Source organism: Peromyscus maniculatus, chromosome 6 (genome assembly GCF_049852395.1).
Source record: "Peromyscus maniculatus bairdii isolate BWxNUB_F1_BW_parent chromosome 6, HU_Pman_BW_mat_3.1, whole genome shotgun sequence".
Lineage (NCBI taxonomy): Eukaryota > Metazoa > Chordata > Mammalia > Rodentia > Cricetidae > Peromyscus > Peromyscus maniculatus.
This window is the reverse complement of record NC_134857.1, coordinates 62296693-62321550: the sequence shown is the minus strand read 5'-3', so window position 1 is coordinate 62321550 and position 24858 is coordinate 62296693. Positions and strand designations below refer to the sequence as shown.

General features: G+C 40.4%; 1 protein-coding gene across 2 annotated transcripts; it reads right to left on the bottom strand.

Annotated features, from left to right (window-relative positions):
* Positions 1-1274: 1274 nt before the first annotated feature.
* Positions 1275-23080, bottom strand: Ctso (cathepsin O). 2 transcript variants are annotated; one of them, XM_006985300.4, is made up of 8 exons: positions 22911-23080; positions 15509-15614; positions 14777-14916; positions 12657-12824; positions 11363-11484; positions 5609-5772; positions 4593-4685; positions 1275-2626 (listed from the first exon to the last, which is right to left on the bottom strand). In XM_006985300.4, exons 1-8 carry the CDS (start codon positions 23016-23018, stop codon positions 2592-2594), a joined length of 936 nt encoding a protein of 311 aa, XP_006985362.1. In that variant the 5' UTR covers positions 23019-23080; the 3' UTR covers positions 1275-2591. The 2 variants fall into 2 exon arrangements, with proteins under 2 accessions (XP_006985362.1, XP_076430408.1); XM_076574293.1 differs by lacking the exon at positions 12657-12824 and having other exon boundaries at positions 22911-23074.
* Between the last annotated feature and the right edge of the window lie 1778 nt (positions 23081-24858).

Sequence of the window (24858 nt, the reverse complement as noted above, 5' to 3'; positions counted from 1 at the left end):
CAGTGGGGACCCCATGAATCACTTCCAGGACCTGTGGGCGATTTTCAGTATGACTCCTAAGTATTAAGTAATGAATTGACCCGCTCTTCCTATGGTTTTCTGGGGCAGGAACACCCATGTGCAGGGGCAGGTAAGTCATCACTCATCTCCAGGGGATGGAAAGGTAGAGAGTGGCCTCTCCATTGAAGCTCATTTGAAATAATTTTCATGCTATCTTACAGGCATCAGGGGAATCCAGTGCTTTAAAACTTGAGAGTAAAATGATATGATCATTTAGAGGTATAAATTTTGGAAAATACAGTAGATACATTATAATAGTGTTTTTCATAGCCATCCAGATTCTACTCTGGAAATTATAGTGTGGGAACCCCTGGGTTAAAGGTCATTGTGTTTAGTTACTAACAAAGATTGTCAGAATTAGAGGGAGTTACTTATATCAGGCTCTAATTAGAAAATAAAAATAATAAAGCTGTGAAGTCATGGAAAGGGATGTGTGTGTGTGTGTGTGTGTGTGTGTGTGTGTGTGTGTGTGTGTGTGTGTGTGTAAAAATATGTGATTATATAATAAGAACTATCACAAAAGATTGTTTGAACTGCATCTCACCAAAGGTCATCATAACTTCATACAAAAACAAAAAGCTTTTGTGAAGACATTTCCATGGGGACAACTTGGTTAAGCTTGATGTGGATCTATGTAGTTGAGGGGAGTTATTTTAGAACAGAACAACTTAATAATCTGTATTTATTTTACCAGTAAAATCCCTTGTTTTCCTTCACTTCTTGGGCATACTTAAGCATATCCCCAGCAGCATACATTGTGGAACAATGAACTCATTATCTCGGTAGAATCTGTCTGAGTTTGTCATTTTAGGTTGGCTGGGGACAACTGAATAGCAGAGGTGAGAGACAATAAAAAATGTACCTCCAAGAAAGGATTAATGAAATGGAGAGGAAGTAAATAGATGAAGGAATGGGTTCTAAGGTGGAGGTGACTTGATGGAGTACCTAGAATTCCTTTGACTTTACTGATGGTTACACAACAGCAATACTGCTGAGAGACAGAAATGATAAGGAGGAAGGGACCACTGGGTGCTGACAGCAGCTTTGGGAGGATGGTGAAGGGCATCTGGGACATGGTTGGGTTAAAAGTATCTAAGGAGAAAATCACACTGGATATATGGATTTGGATCCAAGGAAACGTGACTGTAAAGCATATCAATACTAATAAATACCTATTAGTACTCAACAGATAATGATAAATTATAAGCCACACATTGAAGAATAAGTTCTTTTTAATTAAAAGTCAGAAAATAGGTTTTTTTTATTATAAATGTTGTCAAAATCTAGAATACGTGAGGGATAACAATGATTTTGAAAATTTAAAACTTCATTTGCATTTGAAACTTGGTATCAGAAAACCATTGGTAACATATTGAAAGTCAGAAACACAAACTGTCACTGAACTTAGTTCCTTTCTGGACTCCTTGAATAATTAGACTACTTTATTTAAAATGTTAAGAATCGTCTTCTGCTATTTTTTCACACTCCAGTCTATGCACATTTCTTTTGAGATTGCTTCTCACTGGAACAGAAAAAATAAGGAGTTTTGTTCTTGATTCCAGTATTCTAATGAGGGACAAAGAGCAAAGTGAGTTGGACTACCAGCTATCAGAGAGTTTTTTTAAATAAGAGATTAGGGAATAGAAATGAAATGCCAACAATGGGACTGAGTTCTTTTGGACTGGAAGGTGAACCACCAGGAACACATGGGAATTATACAGTAAAGGACAGGAGAGATAGAAAAACGTGGAATACTTTGTTCTCTGCTACAGAGAGAAAAAAGGCAAGAAGCTAAATGTATTGGATCCTTGATAGTGAAGCTTTCTAGAAATTCCAACTCATAGGAAGTAGTGTAGGATACTTCCTATCACATGCTTGCCATGTGCTTCACTTAAATTCAATGAATTTAATTTCTGAAGAAGAGACGTTCTCATTTCTTCTTTGTGCATAGTTGTTCTACTGTCTTTTGTTTTTGTTGAGGTGAAACAATTGATATTCTAAATCCATACATAAAGCACTCCCTCTCAGAAGGCTGCTGTGATTCTGAGATACACAATGAGTTAGGTTGCCAGTTCTAGTAGATGAGGTCATCTACGACTGGTGACTAAAAGTCACAAGGGAAAACAAATTCTGATCACTTCTTTGATCCAACTTGACCGAAGTACTCCATTAAAATAAACAGCCAGAAAGACAAAAAGCAAGCAAAAATCCCAACTGCTTTCAGATGGAGAACTTGATGTGACCTCTGATCCCACCAAGCTCTCAGAGTTCCACACTGTTCCAGATTTCCTTGCAGGCCCATGTGCCAGGTATTGGGGGATTTCTATGAACTTTGGTTGTCCATCTCTCTGCAAGAATGGAGTGATCAGCCATTGTTGAAAAAAAAATGCTAGCTTACTCTTAGAACCTCTTGTAGGCAGTTGTTGAAACTTGTCAGTGAATAATGCTTAGAATTAAGTATTATATTAGATCATATTATGAAGAGCATCATTTTCATAGTTGTCTCATGATGACTCCAAAACATGGTATGATCACACAAAGACAACGGAGACTGAGTCTGCTATACCTAAGGCAAAATGTAAAAGAGGAAAAAAAGGTATTAATAGCAATCAATTTTCTCTATATGATTTGCTTCTCAAAATTTAATTTTCACTTATGTTTAGAATGAGTTAGTATTCATTAACAAAATAATTTAATGGTTATACTTAGCTGTCAGTAAAAGCAAGGCAAGCTTAAAGGCAAACACTAGAAGAGAAGAGATACTTAAGATTTTTGTCCCAAAAAACCAAACCCCAAACTACTTTCTACCTGAATAAATGAGTGTCTATAAGATCTGTACCACACTGACCTGTGTTTCCTAAGGGGAAAATGACTTATAGAACTTACTTTAAAATGTTTAAAAACAAACTCTTATATTTGAAGTTTACTACATTTTAATGAGTCCTAAGTGTGTTAGGCTTTCTTATTACATCAGAATCTAGAACTTGTCACCACAGTAAAAGTTTTAACAGCCCATTTGAAAACTAGATTTCATTTCAATGACCCATAATCTTGAAATTTCCTTGGATCATAGAGCAGTTCTGTCTTTTGCTATTGTTCACTAGAATCATGTGGACAACACTGGGTATGCAAATGTTCAGCAAATATGGTCAGGAAGGACTTGAATCCTAGGACAGTCAGTAACCAGGAAGGCTCTGGACACTCAGATTGTGAAAGCACATAAAGGGGAGAGAATGTATGGAAGGCTGGAAAAGGCCATCATGAAATGCAGAGCCATAATCAAGGCAATTATGAATCAGCATCTGCATTGTGTCCATTGGAATCCCCAGGCCCCAGATTCATGGTCAGAGCTTTGAACACAGTTCGTTTTCAGCACAAACTAGCCACACCTCATTGCCACTTTGAGAGACTGTGAGAGTCAGTAGCAGAGGGGCACGCTTAGCAGCCTCCCATCTGTGAGTCCCAGTGACACAAAAGTCCCATGAACTACTGAGCAGCACAGGCCTGGGTGGCTGGCTGTGCTCTGTGACGGTGGCTCTTTCTAACAGGGGAACGATTTCACTGTCTAATAGCACAGGTTAGTTATTGATTTTCATGGACTCGATGCTGTGGAGTAAGTGAGCAGCAGTCACTAGACTGAAGCAAAACACCTACTCTCAAATTTTGTTGTAACTCTTTATCTTTCTCACAGTCTGAAGGGTCTGCAAATTGGGAAGATTTATGTGCCACAATGTCAGAACTCATGATAATGAGAAATAAGTGTTTCTATATACAATTTAGTTTAATTCTAACTAGATTTAGAAAACATGATGATGTTGCAGACCAAATTTCACACTACAATTCTGAATACAGGTTTCAGCAACAGCTAAGGACACTGAACCAGATCTTTCCATTTGCTTCTGTTTGGCTGGTTATACAATATAAAGGCATCTGTGTATTTGGGAAGCTTTGCAGTTTCCGTAGGCATTTTGTGAGCATTTTGCAGGTGACAGATTGCAAATTAAGTTAAAACAAGTACTCCGATTTTCATACCCAAACACAAAGAAAAACTGATTCCTAATTGTTGCTTTCATGCTTTCCTTGCCTTTGCAATGTCAGAGATCAAACCCAGGAGCCTTGAGTCAGTTCTGCAAATGCTCTACCACCGACCCACATCCTCAGCTCCTCTTGACAGTCTCAAGTAATAGGAGAATCAATGCATTATAAAAAATGAATCTGAAGGAGAAACAGGGTTCTGGAGAAAGTTCAGTCTCTGAAATGGAGTGTATAATCTGTTTTTTTAAGTAGTTGCCTTTGTTAAATTATTGTTTTATTTTATGTTTTAACATATATACATAACTTTTTATTTTAAAATGAGTATGTGTTTAATGGTGCATTATGAAAATTTTCATTTTTTTACTAACAGTGTAAGCAAAAAAAATTAATACCACAAAATGGCACTGAGCCCATTGGAAGCATTCAGGTTTGTCATGACAATATTCTCAAAAAGGCCTTCAGACTTAACCTAGAAGTTTCAACACAAATTGACTTACCACAAACATTACCTCCCATTTTCACGTGGGCATAGCCTTCTATTCCCCAGGAGTTGCCCCATGAATTTCGCACCATCCAATACGGAGTATTTCCTACAAAGGTAAGATGCTAAGACACACCCTGATAAACCTATATCAATTAGGAGCACATACATTTCTGTATTTAAAATTGAGTATGCTATAAATCTATTTGCTGCAATGAAAATATTAATGTGAAACAATCATTTACATGTACTGTCTTTAACTTATTTTGTCTAGATAGCTTAGTAAACTTGAATTGTGCTTATAGTCTCATTCTACACAGTAGAATCTAAGTTCATTTTATTTAATACAGAGTTAGGTAAGACAAGACAAACTCATTCCCAGGGAATTAGAAGATGCAGTATTACACACATATGATAAACTATCAGGTACTTCTCTCCTGCTAACAGTTACCCTAAATATTTCAGATGAAGCATTCACTTCATGTGAATTTAAAATTACCATTCACAGATTGAGGTGTGGCTCAGTGCCAAAGTGCTGGTCTTGTGTATGCAAGCCACAGGATTGAATGGTCAGCAAAACACAGAGAGAAAGAGAGGGAGGGAAGGAGAGAGGGAAAGAGGGAGAGGGAGAGGGAGAGGGAGAGAGGGAGAGAGGGAGAGAGGGAGAGAGGGAGAGAGGGAGAGAGGGAGAGAGGGAGAGAGGGAGAGAGGGAGAGAGAGAGAGAGAGAGAGAGAGAGAGAGAGAGAGAGAGAGAGAGAGAGAGAGAGAGAAAGGGGGAGAGGGAGGGAAGGAGAGAGGGAAAGAGAGAGAGAGAGAGAGAGAGAGAGAGAGAGAGAGAGAGAGAAGAGAGAGAAAGGGGGAAGAGGGTAGGGACGGAGGGATGATTATCAAAATCTGATGGATGTACCAAGACAATTTCATGAAGACCACAGGAAAGTGGCTTCTAAGGCACAGCAGAGCATCTAGGCATCCTCTAGATAGCCCTAGTTCAGAGCTCCATCTGGGGAGGGATTCTGTGTACTCGTCCTTACCTGTTTTATCAAATCCTGTGATGAGAACCGCATGGTTCGCCTCCCCACTGGAGCAGTGATGCTGGATTATGCCCCCCAGGTAATCCTGCCAGCTCACTGCATCAACTATCACCACCAAAGGGCCGAAGTTCAGAAGTGCTTTTGCCATTTCATCTTCTTGGTCACTATGGAAGGAAGATATACACAGGTAAAGAGTTTAACTTTTGTTTGTTTGTTTGTTTTTTGAGACAGGGTTTCTCTGTGTAGTTTTGGTGCCTGTCCTGGATCTTGCTCTGTAGACCAGGCTGGCCTCGAACTCACAAAGATCCTCCTGGCTCTGGCCCCCCAAATGCTGGGATTAAAGGCATGTGCTACCACTGCCCGGTTAAGAATTTAACTTTTTTGTTGTTGTTGTTTTTCGAGACAGGGTTTCTCTGTGTAGCTTTGTGCCTTTTCCTGAAACTTAATCAGTAGCCCAGGCTAGCCTCGAATTCACAGAGATCTGCCTGGCTCTGCCTCCCAAGTGCTGGGATTAAAGGTGTGCACCACCACTGCCTGGCACAGAATTTAACTTTTAAGGTCAAAGTAAAACACAGTCTTTTAAATCTGTTTAAAATTGGGGTATGTGTGATAGCAGTCACAAAGAATGTAAGTGCAGATATTAAAGGACAAGAGAGGTTGACAGTCCAGGGCTGTATGGGACTTAAGGATGCTGGGATTTCAGTCTCTTTCTGTATTGTTTGCTAAGCAAGGTTTCTACTTTTACGGTCTTCTCATGGCCCAAGATTTGTGGACTTCATGTTCCAATCAGTACAAAACAGAAAGGAGGAGCTTTGTGTCTCTGTTGAGATTTCCAGGAAGTATCACTTCTCCGTGCACAGATCTCGTTGGGCAGAACTCAGTCATGAGACTGACTCCAGCTTATAAGAAGATACAGAAAGAATTTTGTATCTGGTAAACAAAGCATCCTGATAGAGTGCAGGGTCCCTTTTATTAAATAAAGTTTAAAGTTCTGATATTTGTAAATATGTTGTCACCTCCAAGAGATGAGTATCTGAGTATCTGGCAAACAACTGTGTCCACTTTTTTTTGTCAGTGAAAGTTAATTAATTACAAAGGAGGCTCACTCAGAAAAACACCTGAAGAGTTGTCCCCAAAAATAAGAAGAAATATCAAGATGCCAGAGTACTAGGTGCAAGGCTACCAAGATTGCAAGGCAAACAGTTGTTACTTTTACATTTCCTGATGTTTACATCAAAATCTAATGTTGCATAACATTTGGCCCCCATCTATCCTAAATGTGTGTGATCAAACCACTATTTACATTTTTCAAAGGCCAGCTTGTGGGTGAAGGATCCCGAAACCATGGTACTGAGAGTTCAGGCTGTAAAGATAGCATGTGGTAGTTTATTGCTACAGAAAGCTATGAAGGATTAGTGGCTTTCAGAGTAAATGCTTCCTTACTGCACCTGCTACAGCCAGTTTCCAGCAAGCAGACACTTAGTTCACAGATGGAAGTCACTCTGAAAGCCTAACAGTGGAATTAACTGCAATAGAAACTGTGCCCTCATTTTACCAAGGGGTCATCCAAAATATTAACCTGAGATTTGACTTGTACATTTTGAATTTATGCTCTAATAATTGGTGCACAGCAATTATTAGATAATGGGGGGGGTGAGGATAAAATTTTTTTAAAGGCACCATGGCCAAAGACGGGCTTTGGGTTTCTTTAATTCTGGGCTCAAATCCCATATTTATATTGTATTATGCCCTTTACCATACTCTATACAACCATAAAATTATAGAATTTAGTAGGCTTTATGTTCTGTAGCATGTCTAGCATGAGTCACATAATATATCATATATACTAAATCTATAATAAATCTCATACAGTTTACTCAAAACTTATAATCTTCCTCTGCCTTCTAAGTAATCCAAGAACTAGTTCAGCTCACCCAAAATTGTAGTATGCAATATATCTCTTTTATCTTGAAATTCTTTGAATATTCAAATGTATTCTCTACACTTGCCCTAATACAATTGTTTCCATCTCCTTAGGACAACAAAAGATGCATAGTAAGTCCTTCTCATCAATAATCTAGTTTCAAGGACACCAGGAGAGATGCTAAAGATGTAGGCTGAGAAGCCTCAGAATGTAACCATTCTACAGTACCAATTATGGAGTCATTGAAATAATTTAGTAACACTCTATGCCTGAGCACGATGAGGACAAGAGAGAGAAAGTGCTAGCAAATTAGACATAGGCTAGCCCACGGTCATGGCCAGCAGAGATCGTCTCCATTTGATCTCAGATACCTAATCAAGAGACATTGCCGTCATTTGCTCTTTAGCTTTCCCCAAGTTAAACTCTGTGGCCAACAGCTTCAGCATCTGTGCCCCGACCCCTGGCCCAGTCAGTCCCATATGAGCTATGATGCCGAGAACCAGTAAGTTTTCAGACCTAGATTCCATGTGCTTACATGTTATTCCACAAATCAACAACTTATAAAAATCTATATTCTTGAAAGAATTCTCCTGAATTTTATTGTCATCAAGGTTTATTGTTTAAGGCAAACACTCTCTCTGACATCTGGTGATTTTGCTGATATCATCTCCTCTTCCTGAGAGCTTGATGTGACAATGTCATGTCCTTGGTCTTGATCACAGTCACTTCCTTCCTTTTGTTATCTCCATAGCTATTCTCACATGCCAGTCTGAGTCATACAAGGCCTTGCTCTGAAAAGCAAAAGTCCGTGGAAGACACCTAGCATGATGGTATTTTGCTTTAAGCCTAGGTGGTGTTTGTGTTTGAACCTTCCCCCCTTTCCGATCCTTTTCAGTTCCTGTGCCATGTCTCATGGAGGTTTGGGTAGATTACTGGGCCCCAAACGACATGTTTTGAGAACTCTGAGTACTAGATCTCATGACCTCAGCACTCGAGAGGGAGATGAATGGGCTCAGAGTTAAATAGGCATGATCTTCCCTCCCTTATCATCTGTACGTGGAGACCTCGAGTCATAGACACACATCTGATGCAAGGAGTGATACAGACATGCCAGAGATCTGGCCCCTAATAGCTGAGGCAGATCCCAAGGAAGACCCTCTATCTCCAGCACTCAGCATTGTAGTACACACCACTACTTCCCAGAATGAGACTCCAGCTCTATAGTAAACCAAGGAATCATGGCAGCATGCCCCCCTCCACCTCAGTGGCACTCTCAGCTAAAGGGTCTTATAAGGTGATGGGTATCAGTTTTGATGAAGCTCAGAAGTGTGTATCTCACCCCTGACCCAGAGTTCTTCAGTCATTGGCCTCAAGTCATAGATAAGATTCTGGCTGAAGACAAAAGCACTTTTCTCTTCGTCTCCCACTGCCAGGGTCTCTTGTGGCCACTGTCTACATCTCTTAACTGCTGTGATATTTCCTTTCTTGCCTTGGACTTTCTTGCTTCATTCTCTCAATTCAAGTTGTTCAGTTTAAAAAGCCTAGACTCTAAAGAAATGAGAAGAATGGGTGCTGACTCTCACCTCCACACTCTTCTAGTGCCCTGGCGGGGGGGGGGGGGGGGGGCGCGCGGGTCCTCATATGCTGGTCTTGATCTTTTCCCCACTGGACTGCATTGTCTCCTCCTTGCTTTACAAGCATGCTAAACAGGCCTCTGTTTCAGGACTTCTGCACCCATTTTCTGTGTTTGGAGCAGTATTTATGATGCTATCTTCATGAGCACATTATCTCAAAAGTAAGTCCTGGGTGAGGCTCCTTCTGGCATCTCTTTTTAGGACTACATAATCTTCTTTCCCCTAGAGAAGTGATTCTCAACCTTCTTAATGCTACAACCCTTTAATACACCTCCTCAGGTTGTGGTGACCACTAATCATAAAAAATTTTATAGTCGGTGTTTTAGATGCATTTATTTGCATGCTCTTCTCCAACCACTGGATGTCATTTTGCAAGCTTTCATAATGTATGAGTATTTATTGTTATTAAATTTCAATCCAGTGCAAGTTAAAATCAGAGTCTCATATCTCATTCAGTCTCTCCCTCCTGACAGTGCTTGGAAATTATTACTGTTGTGAATCCTAATATAAATATCTGATATGCAGAATATATGATATGCAACCCCTGGGAAAGGGTCATTTGACCCCAAAGTGTCATGACCTACAGGTTGAGAACCACTGCCCCCAGAGGCTTCCTCTTCCCACTGTTTTATTTAAAAGTTCATATACCGAACCTATCACATGTTTCTATTAGTTTTATTTGTCTGCCTCAATCATTTAGGAACAATCTACAAGGACAGGAGTTTGTCTAGGCTGCTTATTTTCCAACCCCCAATAATAAGCACTGTCCAATAGTTATCTGAATGATTGGATAAATCAATTCATGCTCTTTCTGAGGCTTGATTCCACCAGTTTGAGATTACTGTGGAATGTTTAAAACAATGCAGAAGTTGTTGGGCTGTAGGCACTGTTAGCACTAGAGTAATCTCTTTCTCTACCCTACTTGCCCACCAACTCATTCAGGGTGATATGATTCTCTGTCTCTTCCATATTTTTAACTTGCTACCCAGGAAATAGTTATTCCCTTGATTCAATTTAATTACCTGTGGACATCTGGGTCCTTTTGTGAATACCTTTTCAAATATACTCTCCAGGAATTGGCAACTTATAAAGACATGTTTTCTTATTTCAGGAGGCATATTGCCTTTACTCCCAAAGGAGACAGTGGCCAATGTCCTTGTGGTCAGAACCCTGTGTAGCCAGTTATGGAAGTAAGGTTCTGGTTCTTCTGGTCATTCCCCAGGGCCCTTGCTGCAAACAGGAGCTGGGTTGATGATCTCTAGTGCTCTGGACACTTACACCAAGATTTAAAGGGTTATTCTTTGTTCAAGGATCTAATTTTACCCCATTGCCAATTTCCCATGGGTAGATGCCATCTGCATCAAGTATCAGTAAATCACAGGACATTGTATACCTGGGTCTGAATGGAGTTCTTTTATTTCATGAGATGTTTCAATAATAGCACAATAACCCGAAATGCATTTATCAATGGAGCCAGGAGTTGGTTGTTTCTTCTCTCTACAACATTTGTATTCTATACCTGTGACTAAATGACCTAAATAATTCTCTGGCCAGATATTTTTTTAAATATGATTTTAATGATATTTTAATGATTGTTTATATTTTAACTCACCAAAGTTGCCCCATTTTTCAATGTCCACCACCACTCTTTCCCTTTTATTGGCCTTTACTTGCCCTGCATCCCCATCACATTCACACACCATGCATGTTACATAACTTGTTTTCAATGCTATAGTTTTAGCTCCAAGTATTATTGTGATAGGCTTGAGTTTTCCCAATAGCTGCCCACTTGAGAACTGCACAGAATATAGTGTTCAAAAAGGCTTCTTATTATGTAATCTGTGAATTATGTAATGTGAATTTGGACAGACTCAAATATTAAGACTGAAACAAGCTCCTGTGTCTTACCATCTGAATTTTCTGAGTGTTGTAAAACATATGTTATAGCTTTAAACTGAATTGAAAGTTATTCATTTAAACTTCTTATTTTTAGTGTGGTGATACATAAAAGAATATGCAGATTCTCCTTAAGAGACTTCAGTGACACCCCATTGTGAGCATCAGTTGAACTCTTTAGTAGGAAGTTAGTTCTGAGCCAAGAGTGTGCAAGGGTAAGGATGCCTTCAATCAAGTCATTCATTCTGAAACCAGTACAGATTGTGCACAAAATAAAAACATAAAAAACAAGTCATTTACCTGAAGTCATATGCAGAAAAATTTTTGATTGAAACTCCAGACTGTGATCTGGGAAAGTAGCGACACAGGCCATTTTCTGCCTTGAACGGGTATTCTGAATCTTCCACCAACTTCATCTGTGTCTAGAGAGAACAGTCACAAAGTTTTCACTACCAGTTGTTTTAAAGGTTAAGCAGAGCTTACTTCAGTGAAGTCAAAGAGGTCAGGCTGCACCCAAGCAGCCTGTAGGCATAATTTGATCTTAAGGTTCTAACTGAAATCACCAGGTGCTTGTACCAAACATCCTAGAAAACATGAATCTTTAAATTTTCCTTTGATTTTTTTTCTTAAGCCTTTTCACTCTAGCACCACCATAGATATGTTAACAAAGTCCTGTTATCCTTCTCTTGAGGGCATGCTAGGGCAACATACTTTCCTTCCAAGGCTCCTATTACTGAACCAGCAAAGCCAGACAGTGGCCAAATGTTCTTGCTATGGCATCTCTTGATGTGCTGCGTGTCTTACAGTTGTCTGTACAGGCAAATGTGCTGGGCTTATTCAAAGAGCAGAGGCACAATCATTGCTATCTATAATGAGTCTAAAGCAGTCACTAGCATGTGCAGTGGTTGCCTGTAAAGTGACTATGTGATGGGAGGGCATTTGACTTTGGACAACACTAACATGATGACTTTTACAATGGCCCCTTTTTTTCTTATTTCCATTCCACTAATTCTGGATGTGTAAGAGTGTCAGGAAGACAATGTCAACACAAGAGTATGACAAAGCCCTGAAGTGGGAGGGCAAGGGCTTAGTATCCAGTTTCGTCTGGCGACATGATTCCAGTGACCATTTCTTCATCTGTAGAGTTATAAATCCAGCTGCCCTGTGGTGTCTCTCCTAACACTGTCATTCAGTACATCTGAAACCAGTAACTGTGGGATCTAATTCTTCTGAGACGTTATGGGATAGGTTTCCACATGAGAATTATCTACTAAGAAAAATGAAGAAATCATTATCTTTCTAAAAATGTATTCAAGATGTCTTTACCCCTTGATATATTGATGGCTAATTTGTCTGGAAGCCATTACTTCTAATATCTTCAGGGTCTGTGATGGAACCCCTTGGAGCTCTGGCTTAATCAAAGCTGGCCCTGGTTTGATTCCCTGTAGTATACTTCTCCCTGGATTAAGTCATTCAAGCTTTGTCTACTTAGATTTCTGATCACTGAACCTTGTTTAATTTAGGAGAGTGATTGGACTCCGTGTACACAGAACATAAGAGGAAATTAGAGATTCAGAAAGCTGAGATGGTTTACCTTGTTTAGCCAGCTCAAGGCACCGAGAGGAGAGCCACCACTGCAGCCATAATTATTAAAGGAGCAGTCGATGACCTGCTGCACGCTGAGGTAGTCCAGAGGTTTTCCTTGGATTGCACAAGCCGACTCTATTGCACCCACCACACTGAAGGCCCAGCATCCTCCACACTGCCCAAAAGACAGGGGTAGTATATACTAACACACAGTGTCTACATTAAAATTATCAGTGTCTCTAGATACAGCAATATAAAGGGAAAAAAAACAGGCAAAGTTTCCGGAAAGCAGAAACCTATACAATAAGCATTCATTCAAAAACGAAACTAAAATTCTCTTTGAGCATTGATTGCTAATTATTTATTAAAATTAAACCAGTAATGTCACTATTCCCAAGTAAGTTAACCAGGCTAATGGATTAGGAGAGGCCAAGAAAACACTTGGAGGCACTGGTTGGATTACGGTTAGTCAGTGACTTCAGGTTATGAATCACTGTTTCCCAGAAAAGAGTATATGGGCTGCTTCTAAGGAAAGGAGGAAGCCCAAGGAATGGACAAGGAGCCACATAAAAGTGTGCACAATCCATAGGAAAGGCAGGAAAGAAAGAAAGAGGGGAAAAAGAGGAATCTAAACCTGGCTTAGTCCTAAGACCATGTACTGCAGAACCAGCACGGTGGGGTCGTGAGTGTCCTTGTGGGGTGACGCTCTAAGCAACACCCTGGTTTTAAGTGGTCTTATTTAGTCCTCTAACCTCAGTGCCCATGGCACAGGAAAAGAGTCACCAACTGAAGATGGACTGATCTCCAAATGTGAGTATGACTGCAGATACCACACCCAGAGCTAGCACGAGTCAAGCCCCTGAGGCAGCTCCTAGGAAAACCCACCACTGCGGAGTATGTAAATTCCTCCTGGGAAGGACTGGATTCCTGCAACACCCGCTATTTACCACTGTGAATCCAATGACAAACTAAATGACTTGGTAGTAAATTCTAATGAACAACCATAAACACTGAATCTGAGAACTAGGAACAAGCATCCTAACTAGACAGACACTAACACACTGAGATGTGCAAAGCACTTCACTTCCTCTCCACAGGGAGGGGGAAGGACCCACTGCTGTTTCCAGTGCAGGCACCCCATAAGTGCCATCCTGTGGCTGGAGATTTGACTTTCTCTTTTTGGCTACATCATTGCTGCTGATGGGATACACAGCAGTAGGAGATGTGAGAAGAAAAAGGAAGCACACGCTCTTCAAACTTCTACAAACGAGGTGGGCTGCTATGCATTACAAGTCACACCCATCCCATGTAGTGCTACCATTTGCTTTCTGCCTTGAGATAACTCTCCACCCATGACTTCACAATACTCCGCAAATTTCCCTCTCAGCACCCATCCATATCTGGAAGCCTACTGTGAGTCATTTTTCATGCTGAATTGCTGTGTTTACTGCTGTACTTACTTGTTGATTCTTCAACAAGCCAAAAAAAAAAAAAATTATCACCTTGTTTACGAGTTTTCTATTTGTTTGTAAAATGTTTCACAAAGCTTTTATGCACCATCACCTAATCTATTTCTCCCACATCCATTCTCCCTTTACTATCAAACTTTGCACAGAGCTGATCTGTAACAAGAGTATGTAGCCTTGAAGCAATACTGACTGGATACAGGCTGGGTGGTATATGACCTTTTGGCAGTGAGCAGGTAGACCGGGTTTTCTGATGGAGCTCACGGGATGAAGGGAAGGCTAAACCCCAGACACTGTGTGGGCAGTCTCATTTCACTTTACCATGCACTTTACTTTTGAATCACTTGCACAGCCCATAATTGTGTTTACTTTCCCTGTACGTCCACAGGATTCCTGGTTTGTGCAGTGTGGTTACTGGGATGTATTTCTGGGGTAGTGTGCTGAGGGCGATGGTCACGGATGAGTGAGCATGCCCAGACAGGTTTAAAAGTCAGAACTGCATAACTATCTCTCACCCTTCAAGGAGCCTTCTCTTCCGTATTGGATAACTGAGGTGCCATTTTACCTAGAAAACACCATGGGTTTCTTGGTTTGACTGAACCTGACCTTGAGAGGCTTTCTAATGCTCAGACAATGAAGAGCAAATGGATGTGGAGCTTACCATCTTCTGGTTTCTCACTTGGTTCACAACATGCTTGTCCCTCCAGTCAAATCTCAATGGCAAAGACACATTGGGGATGGGTGTCTGCCCTGCTGCTGGGTATCTGGGAGACCAGGCAGGTTTGCTGCCTAAATACAGAGCTGAAGAAAAAGAGGAAGCGACAACGGAGAATGCATTACAGGAAGGGCTTCTTTGGAGTCTTTTTTTTTTTTTTTTAACACAATGTCAAGAAAAAACAGTAGCTACCCAACCAACCCGTCACTTGAAATTTTTCCTCTGTGCTTTTCTGCAACATGAAATGCATTTTACTGAAAGCTGTAAGTGTAAATTTCTACAGTAGGGCTGGAGGTGATGTAGCATGACTCGCTAGATAGAGTTAGGCCAGTGACAATAAAAAATGTGAATAATTGATGTCGTTTCTTTTATTATTACCCACAAAACCATAAATATTCTGAACAGAATTGGTGCTAGAAAATTACCAATGTGAGAAGACAATTGTTGCTTACACCTGCATGGATGCGCATGTAAACATATTTAGTTCGTAAACAATGGTTAGCAGAGTATAGTCCTTAATTTATTTCCCTTATGCTCAGCATATGGTACACACTTCAAAGTTGGCATTTAAAAAATATTAACTATCACACAATTTACAAGATTTTCAATAAAATCATTCCTTAATTAGACAGAGAATTTAGAACTGGGAAATTAATCAATAGTAGTTTCAGACCTTACCTTTGAACTCTTCAGGAAACAAATAAGAAAACTGATTTATTCCATAGAAGGCAGTAGAGTTTTCATGAGAGAAAGAGTTCAAATATCGATGTCTATTAAGACTTTCCTGAAATAATGAAAACAAACTTTTTATGTCTACTGTTTGAGCTTTCCAAAGCCACAAATGTATAACTAACTTGGAGATATTTTGGATGCAAAAGTCAAACTTGATTTTCAGGCTGGGGAAAGTATGCCTTATGCATCTGTAATTCTTCTTCCCCACACATGTTGAGAGTATCATACACGTATCTTTTAAAGTGTTGACAAGCACTAGACACTGGTGACACATTGTAATTAAACAATTATGAATATGAAATGTGTCTTCCACATATTTTTTTTCCTCTGTGCAAAGTAACGAGGCTTGGAAAAGGACTAAGTTGATAAATGAATGGAGAAGTCCAAGTCTCTTAAAGTTGGATCTCAGTTTATTTCATTTGGAACAAAAAAGCTTTAGGAAGGATGCAGCCCTGGGGGTCGCCCCAGAAGAAGACCAAGTTTTCCTATCGAGATGGAAGAAAAAAAAATTACTATAATTCTGTATTTCATCATAATCAACCTTAGGTTTGCCTTTTCTATGAAGAGGCTTATATTTCCCAACACTGGCTAATCTTTCAGTTACGTGGAAATTCGGAGGACCACTATTCTCCATGTTGGCATATGAACATGTTGACTTATGCACTTGAGTGTTTATGTGTATGACTCAGAAAAACAATAAGCAAAAACTCGGGCACATTTATCAGTGTGACTTATTACTATGTCACCTGGACTGAAGACATGCCTGGAACACAATAGCGCCTCAAAAACCATCTGCTCTTTAATAACGATCTATGTGAAATCTCCATATAGCCTGCTCTTACTATCTTTCATCAGTTTGTTTTGAGCAAGACCACGGCTGAGACTCATCACAGTCTTGATGCTTTCTCTCTTACTGAATATGAGTAGAAAGACTGCTAACCACATAATTTTAAAAGTTCTTTTGAGTTTCAGGTACTTACGGTTGGTGAAGTAAGGCTTTGAATATGATCCGCACTTACACATGGAAAAATAGAACTAAATTTATAAGGTAATTTTTGCATGACACAAATGATAACATAAGCCACTGGAAGGTAACTACAGAGGAATTTACAGGAATCAGTCATAAGATGGATTGATCATTTTCTTAAACAGGAGAAGACTGGACAGGGATGGAGAATGCAGGGTGTTTGTAGCATGTGGCAGCCATGGGAACATGCATGACTGGCCTCCACCTGTGAGGCTTGAGCTATTGGGGGGCTGAATTGTCAGGAACCCCAGCAGGAAGCTGTAGTTACCATGGTGGCAAACAACTGATGCCTGAGTCCTAAGGTTAGCTATATATAGGAGACACCAGAACCCCCTGAAAAATAATTCTTAAATAATAGTCACCAGGTGACTTTCATAAATCTTCAAACATCCCTTGATCTGAACAGAAAAGAACAAGATTCATCTCATAACCTCCCCTCTACCCCTATGTCACTCAAGGTCAGTGTTACATTGCAGTCCAACAATTGATACTGGCAGTCTCCCCAATCTCTCATAGGTATGCGCCTAGGATGAGGGTAAAAGGTGAAAATAAGACATAAATTACCAATATTAGGAACGAAATGATCACGACTACAACGCATCTGGCATTCTAATTATTTTGACAACTTTGTGCTAATAAGTTTTCTAATTTGCATGAAATAGAAAAACTGCTTGAGAAACAGATGACTGAACATGGAAGATATAGAAAACTTTAATCATCTTTATCAATTCACAGCATTAAAATTGTAATTGAAAATTGACCCAGAAGGAAAACTATAGTTCCACATGGCTTCAGTAGTGAATTCCATACAATTAACAAAGAAATAACAATGATTTTATAGAAAACAAGGAGGGAGACTACATCTCAACTTAAACAAGACCATGTTACTGTGATTCTAAACCAGAAAAGAACATCTCAAGAAAACAGGACTGCACATGAGTAAATCTCCTAAATATAAATATAAATTCCTTGGTGAAATATTGGCAAATCGAACACCATAATGCTTCAGACAGACAACATCATGACCAAGTGGAGCAGACATGAAAATGGTACACTGATTAGCATAGGAAGCATATCAACACAATAAAGCATTTTAACAGACTAAGGTAGTAAAATGAGACAAAATGACACAATATTCTTCCCTAAGAAGATAGGTGTTATCTGGGATCTATAGCATGCTTGTGCTTTGTAAAGCTAAGTCTACCTGATTGCCAAGTAGTGAGTTATAGCAACTAAGTAATAAAAGAAAACAATATGAGATTGATCTATTTTAAATACCCATAGACCTAATTGTAAATGAAGAGAAGACAACTGTCAGGTCTCCTCTAAGACATGGATGGCACAGAAGCAGCAGCAGCAGCTCCCACGGGGCTGCTGTGACCTTTCCCTCTGCTCAGCCAGACACCAGTTGCAGAATTCCACACGTCAGTCTTGTTATCGCCCCTGCAATTACTCCTGCCCTTTCACAGCTCTCTACAGCCATGCCAGGGACAGTCTACTTATCACCGCTGACATCCTGCCAGGAACAAAATGTCCTGTGTCACTCCCTCCCTGCCACTAATTTCACCTCCCTCCTTTAAATTCTAGTGACACTGAGAATTCCTCCCCACCCGCTTCTGGCGAATCATAATTCTCTTACATCCCTGTGAACATAAACATATACATATTTGATTTTGAAATAAACTTAAATCAACATCTTGCCCTTGAAATGCAACCTAAAGGGACATATTCAACTTCTCTGTTCCCCTATTTTCTTCATTGATAAATTTGGTCACACTGCCAGAATATAAGAACTAAGTAAATATGATACTGTTGGGACTATGCATATTTCAACCACTGGCAGAATGAGTGTCTAGTTAAACATCCCCAAGCTATACCTTCACCCTTAATAGCAGAACATTTTGATTATAGAAAACATCATTCAAAGATCACACTTTCACCTTACTTGGGTTAAAATGAAGCAAATATTTATCATGACATTACAAATAAAGGCTAGTTATTGCAAACAATCTGATATTGTATTCAAAATAAAACAATGCCAACAGGACAGTCTATCTTAGATGATATCTATTAGAACTCAATCCTAGTTTACCTATCACAAGGCTCACATTGTTTAAGATTCTATTTTTCATTTCTAGAATTGTCTGTTTTTTCCAGTCACTTTCCTCATGACCCTCAATTTTGGCTGTTGAAGCAAATTTGCTACAGCCTCAGCAGCTCTGAGTCTGCATGACTTGTCTCATCACATCAAAAGCCTGTGTCTTAGACCAACAGCAGGCGAAAGGTCAGTCAGTAAATTCTAACATAAAGCAACAGAGGATATGATGGTGGGTGGGTACACAGTCACCACCTCTAAAGCTACATACAATGCTGAAATCAAAACGCTAAGCCAGGGGTTCTCAACCTGTTGGCCACGACCCCTTTGCAAGTCGGATGACCCTTCCACAGGGGTTGCGTATCAGATGTTTACATTATGATCCATAACAGTAGCAAAATTACAGTTATGAAGTAGCAGTGCAAGGATTTTATGGTTGGGCGTTACCACAATCTGAGGAACTGCATTAAAGGGTGGAAGCATTAGGAAAGTTGAGAACCACTGATCTAAGCCTCTTAAAGAGATCTTGGCATTGGGGTAGAATCTGGGGTCTTCCACATGTGCAACACAGAGTCTACCACAGAGCTGCACCCCAGCTCTTAGATTTGAATCACAGCTGCATTTAAGAGGGAAACCATGAAGAGGAAATCAGACAGAACTTATAAAAGAAAAATCAGAGCTCATAAGCAAGAAGAGCCTTTGAACAGATACAATGGGGAAATAAGTATTGTTACCTACTTTCTGTTTTATTTAACTGTGTTTAACTGATTGATGTACAGTGAGATATCAGATATCACTCTATCCTTAGTGGAAGAGAATTTAAGGATAAAGAACATGAGAGAAATTTCCAGTTATCATAAAAATAGGAGAAAACTTGCCCTTTGGATATTAGTAGGTGCCACACATCTTCAAACCTCTCTAATTAACACTGTATCTTAAGATCCTGACTCTGAAAAACCCTATCTTTTGAGCCTTTCAGTGACTTCTGACAGCCAAGCTTCTATATCTTTCAATTGCTTAATCTTGCTTCTGTATGTAGGTATGCATAAATGTGTAGACATTTTTATGTGCATATGAATGCATGCACCTGTATATACGTGTCAGCATTCATGTGTATGTGTATTTGTGTTTCAGCATCCATGCATACATGCTTTTGGGGATCACATATCAAAATTAAAATGTATTTGTGTGATATTCCTATGCAATCCCTTCCATATGCTAATTTGCAGCTTTACTGGCCTAGCTAGGTTGTTGGGCATGCTTCGAGCCCTTATCAGAGAAGAAAGATATTGTTTACTGAAAGTCAGAAGCAGAGAGGGCTGAACCTGGTAGTGATAAAAGATAACTCTGCTGATAAGAACCCTGAACTGGTCTCAAATGGAGATTAGGGTGAAGTTTTAAAATTCTTCAGAAATCAGCATTTTTTTCTCTGAGAAATCAGAAAGCCTCTCATTCCATTTCACTTTCTTGTTTTCCAAACCTTTCCAACTATGGGGAAAAAAGTGGCAGAAGCTTGTTTGGTTTATGATAATTGATAGACATAGTGCTTTTCAGAAATATCTAAGACTAGAAACCCACAGGGTGCTGGGAAGATCCTCAATCCACCTCCAAGAGGAGAATGGTCAGGGAAATTTTTCTTGATAGTGGTTGATAAGAAGAATAAATGAAATACATGTACTTTTCCCTTTCGTGTGCTCATTAGCATCTAGAGAAAGAAGCAAATCCTGAGGACCGATTTGTTGGGCTTTGTGGTCTCTAAGAAGAATGTTCACAGTTACCAAGCACACTAAAGATATAGCTGAGGGGATGGAGGGCTGGCTAAGCTGAAGTCCTGGTCTAGGCTCTTCCGATGAACTAGTACTTCTTCATGAAGTCCTTGCTCACTGCATCGTCTCGTCTCAGACTAATTAACTGAGGCATGAATGGGTATACGATGTTCCTAAGGCCACACAACCAGCACATGATGCATGGATACAGCCAGTCAAGTCGACTGGCATCCCATAACAAACCATAGAAGAGTCTTATCTTGTGGGAGTGTCATTAGTGTTCATTTAAGGACTATTCTGTGGAACACACAGTGCTTCATTACTCAATTTTACCTTATAACATACTTTAACATTTTTTACTTTATTATGAATTAAAGGAAGCTTCTATAGTCTATACACAACTTGCCTTGTAAGAAAGCAGTAGGGTCTCAAATCAACTAATTCAATAGTGGAAATAATTCTGTAAAATGAAGGTTTTTTAGACTTATAAACTGCGTTTTACTTAGCATATGTTTTAATGCATACAGTCAGAAGAATCCTTCTTAATACCTTTGGTCATCAAAGAAACAGAGCCCACTGTGCCCGACTTTCTAGCTGACATCATCCAGGAGTGTTCACAGTTTGCAACTATAATGTAAAGACTAAATGCTCAGAAGACTGGGCATCCACTTTATCAATCAAATTCCTGGTAACAGGAATTGCAATGAAAACTTTTTTTTTTTTTTTTTTTTTTTTTGGTATTTTTAACCCAAAGTACAGACTAAGAGTTGGAATGTTCTCTTCAACTTCCAACTGCCCACTCTCCCATATAGACTCTTGGCTGCATTTCTCTTTAAAAGAGTAGGATTTTCTAGATACTTGTTCCATGGTACAACAGCTGTATGGGTCAAGTATGAATAGGCATGAAAATTATAATTTACAAACACAAATTCTATTTTATCAGTGACTATGATTGTTAATCTCGATGGTCCATTCACTGGGATTTGGAATCACCATGGAAATAAGCCTCTGGGAATATTACTGCAGGTATTTCTAAATCAGGGTAACTGAGGAAGGAAGACCATCCTTAACTTAGGAGGCACTGTGTCTTGTGCTGGGGTCCTGGATCGAATAAAAATGAGAAAGTGAGTCAGGCCACAGCATCCTGGCCTCCTTGCTTCCTGGCTGTTGATGCAGTGTGGCCAGCTGCTACACACCCATGCCACCACGACATGCCCATCCTGATGGACTGTCCTCTAGAAGTGTGAGCCAAAGAGACCCTTCTTTCTTCAAGTCCTTCTTTCAGCAACAAGGAAAGAAATTATACACTTATATTGTTGGTTTCCAGGACTCAAGATTAAAAAATTATAATCTATTTAGCGAATGAACACATTGTCAACACCGTGACACTGTCTATTTCACCCCAGTGTCGGGTTCATGAGGAGAGGAAATCAAGGACAGGACTAGGTAACACACAGGCCAAGGACTTGAGTGAGAAATGGACAGTGCTTCTGGATTTGTTAACAAGAAATGAGCTCAAAAGTAACAAACAGGAGAAAACCACACACGTTTGGTCTGAGTAAAACACAGGGATGGGTAGCTGGAGCCATAGCTGGAGCCGAAGAAGGCCTGACCTTCTGCTATTGGAATTTTCCACGCCAAAGAGGAAACGTCGAAGAGGGCAGAGCTATGGAGTCCCACGGACATTTCAGAAAACAACAAGAAGCGCTAACTGGAGAAACATCAGATATACCTCCGGTGAGCAACTTGACCGAATTCAGACTGACTCTTGATTTAGAACAAGTGAGTTCTCTTTTCTAATAAAATCGTGATGGCATTAAATTTTCAGATTTAAAACCCTGTCACTTAGCATCAGCTCTAGGAACTGAGGCCAACTGTGAATCTGCATTCCATTCAGTTTCGCTAGTTACTGGGAAAATGTGTCCATGGTCAGCTAACCGGTCCGTTTCAGAATTTTAAGGCTGGAGTAAAATTGAAGGATTATTATGGAAACTTTTTAAACAACCCGAATTAAAGGCACTGAAATGTTTCCTTCTGTTCTACGTCAGACTCCACCAAGTCAGAAAGAACTTTTTAGTAACCTGGTGGTACAGAGTCCCCAGGAGAGGGAAATCATTAACCCAGCTAGCTCAGCAGCCTGGGGAATCAAAGAGCCTGCTCCTGGAGTTTGAACTTCCAGTTACTGGAGGAGGGAGCTCGCGCCCCCTGCAGGCGGCTTTCTAAGCGACAGGTTTATTTTGAGAAAGGAGATATGGAACAAACAGCTTTGGGATTCCGAGGTGCGGCTTCCCATTAGCTTTGCTTCGGACACGTCTTTTGTTTTGGGGAGCATCACATACATCCCTGTCCTGGGGAATCAGGCGTTAGGCAGCCGCGCTGCTGGGGAAAGGTGCTCCTGGAGCGTGGGTCCCTCCCTAGGAGCCCCGGAGCAGGGGACAGGTAGAGGAGGGAGCTTGGTACCCGCAAGGCGGCCGCCTCCCGCTGGTGGCTCCGCGGCCAGGTCCTGGCGACCCCGTGGCCCAGACAGCAGCAGCACAGCAGCAAGAGGCTCGCCCACCGTGGCTTCATTCCGGCGCCCGAGGTCCTCCAAGCACAGCCCGCTTTCTCTTTCGGTTCCTCGGCTCCGCCCACCGCCCCAGTTGGGCGCAGGCCCAGAAGTAGGAAGCTCCCGGGGGTCCCTGCTGTTTTGGTTGTTTGGTGCTTTTTGGGATCATCCTGGGCCTTGTGTTCTTACTGCGCTCCAGGGGTTTGCCTCTTATCTAGTAGGAAAGAGACCAAGGCCTGCCTGATTTACACAGCAGCGTGAAGATACGAACTACTGAATTTCCTGCCATGTGGGATTAAGCCCACTGTTTTTCATGCAGTCATTTCAAATTGAGTATGTGTTCATAGAATGTGTGAAAATTGAATTCAGCAGCTATTATGTAGACGTGTGATGTGTGTGAATTTACACTGTGCTTTCCTTCTATGGATGCTTGCAAGTACATAACGGAATTGTCCTGCTGCACAAAAAAAAATTTCTTTGCACACAATTTCTTTCTTTCTTTGTACTGGTGTGGCTGTTTCTGTATTTGCAGAAGGCTGTACCTGCTTCTGAAGTTTGTGATGAAATTTAAAGTAATTCTTCTAAAAACATCCTTATATGTCGGGCACGGTCTGTGTGTTTCTTTAATTATTTCACTGTTAAGGTAGCTTTAATTTCTTTTCTTGTTTTATTATGCTGCTTTCTCCTTGCTTAGCTTACTTCATAACCCGTTCACCACACTTTGTTCCCCCTGCTTTAATTAAGTGTTGTAATTAAAAATAAAATCCCCCTTCCTTTTACCGCAGTGCTGGTGAACAGAGAGCAGAAGGAACAGAGGGAACGTGTTCATATCAGTCACTGCCCCAGTCTGGTCAGGCACAGCTCAGTGTAAGGGCTATCTGGTGGAGTGCAGCAGGGTTCTCCTTTAAGGAAACTGGGTGACTTAAATATCACACATCATTGATGACCCTGGGGGAGAAGACAGCTGCTTCTCAGAACGACATGTGCACAAGCTCAGGAAATGAGAATTCCGATTTTAGAGTGAGTCCTTACTGTGTTTTTCTGTTTTTTTTTTTTCTTCTCTGTTTGTATGCTTCTCCCTTCCTCTTCTGTGCTCATCTTTCTCTTGTCCAAAAGCAGATCCTTTGTGGATGACTATGACCAGGTTCCCAGAAATGGGAAGGTCCTGTATCATTTCTGCCGTAGCCTCTGTCCCTATACGTATCTGAAAAACCCTATGGCTCATTTTCTCCTCCCTCTGGTCTTTGGTCAAATGTTCCCTCATCACCAGGCTTACCTTGACTGCCCTACTTAAAACAGAACCCCTTCCCGGGTCCCCACCTTACTCTTCCGGATGATGTTCCATTGCTTCTTAGTATCTGCATCATTTAATCCACAACACTTTCTGTAATGCCAGCTTCATGAGGACAAAGAGTTCAGTTCTTTAGTCTCTTACACACCAATAACATTTAGTGGGTATTCAATCAATACAAATTTGTTGTTCGGAACTCACTAAATTTAGTTCAAATAAATTTTCTTTTGACCACAGAGATTATCCTTTGGTTGACCACCTAAACCTAAATGTCCTAACTCGAAGGATTGTCAAAAAGCATGAATTATCATCAGAACACTAACTTTAGTTTAATAATAGCCAAAGAGAATGCACAGAAATGAGCCAACTACTAGGAAGGTCCCTTGGGAAAGGATGCCTGAGGTTAGCAAAGCAGGAATCTGTGGGCTGGTTATCTCAATTACATCTGCACCACAAAACTTTCCAAGAGGAACATTGTCTTACCGTGGAGTGTCTGAAACACCTCCCATCACTTTCCCTAATGCCCAGATCATACTTTTTATCACCCATTTTGCACCAAAGAACAGAGTTAC

What these genes read in the sequence shown, in the direction of transcription:
- Ctso (XM_006985300.4), bottom strand. Translation starts at nt 23,018, where the DNA reads ATGAAGCCACGGTGGGCGAGCCTCTTGCTGCTGTGCTGCTGCTGTCTG. An exon ending in CCTTGAGCTGGCTAAACAAG is followed by an intron (nt 11,485 to 12,656) that starts GTAAACCATCTC and finishes TGTTCTCTCTAG; the next exon opens with ACACAGATGAAGTTGGTGGA. An exon ending in AATGGGAGGTAATGTTTGTG is followed by an intron (nt 2,627 to 4,592) that starts GTAAGTCAATTT and finishes ATTTTGCCTTAG; the next exon opens with GTATAGCAGACTCAGTCTCC.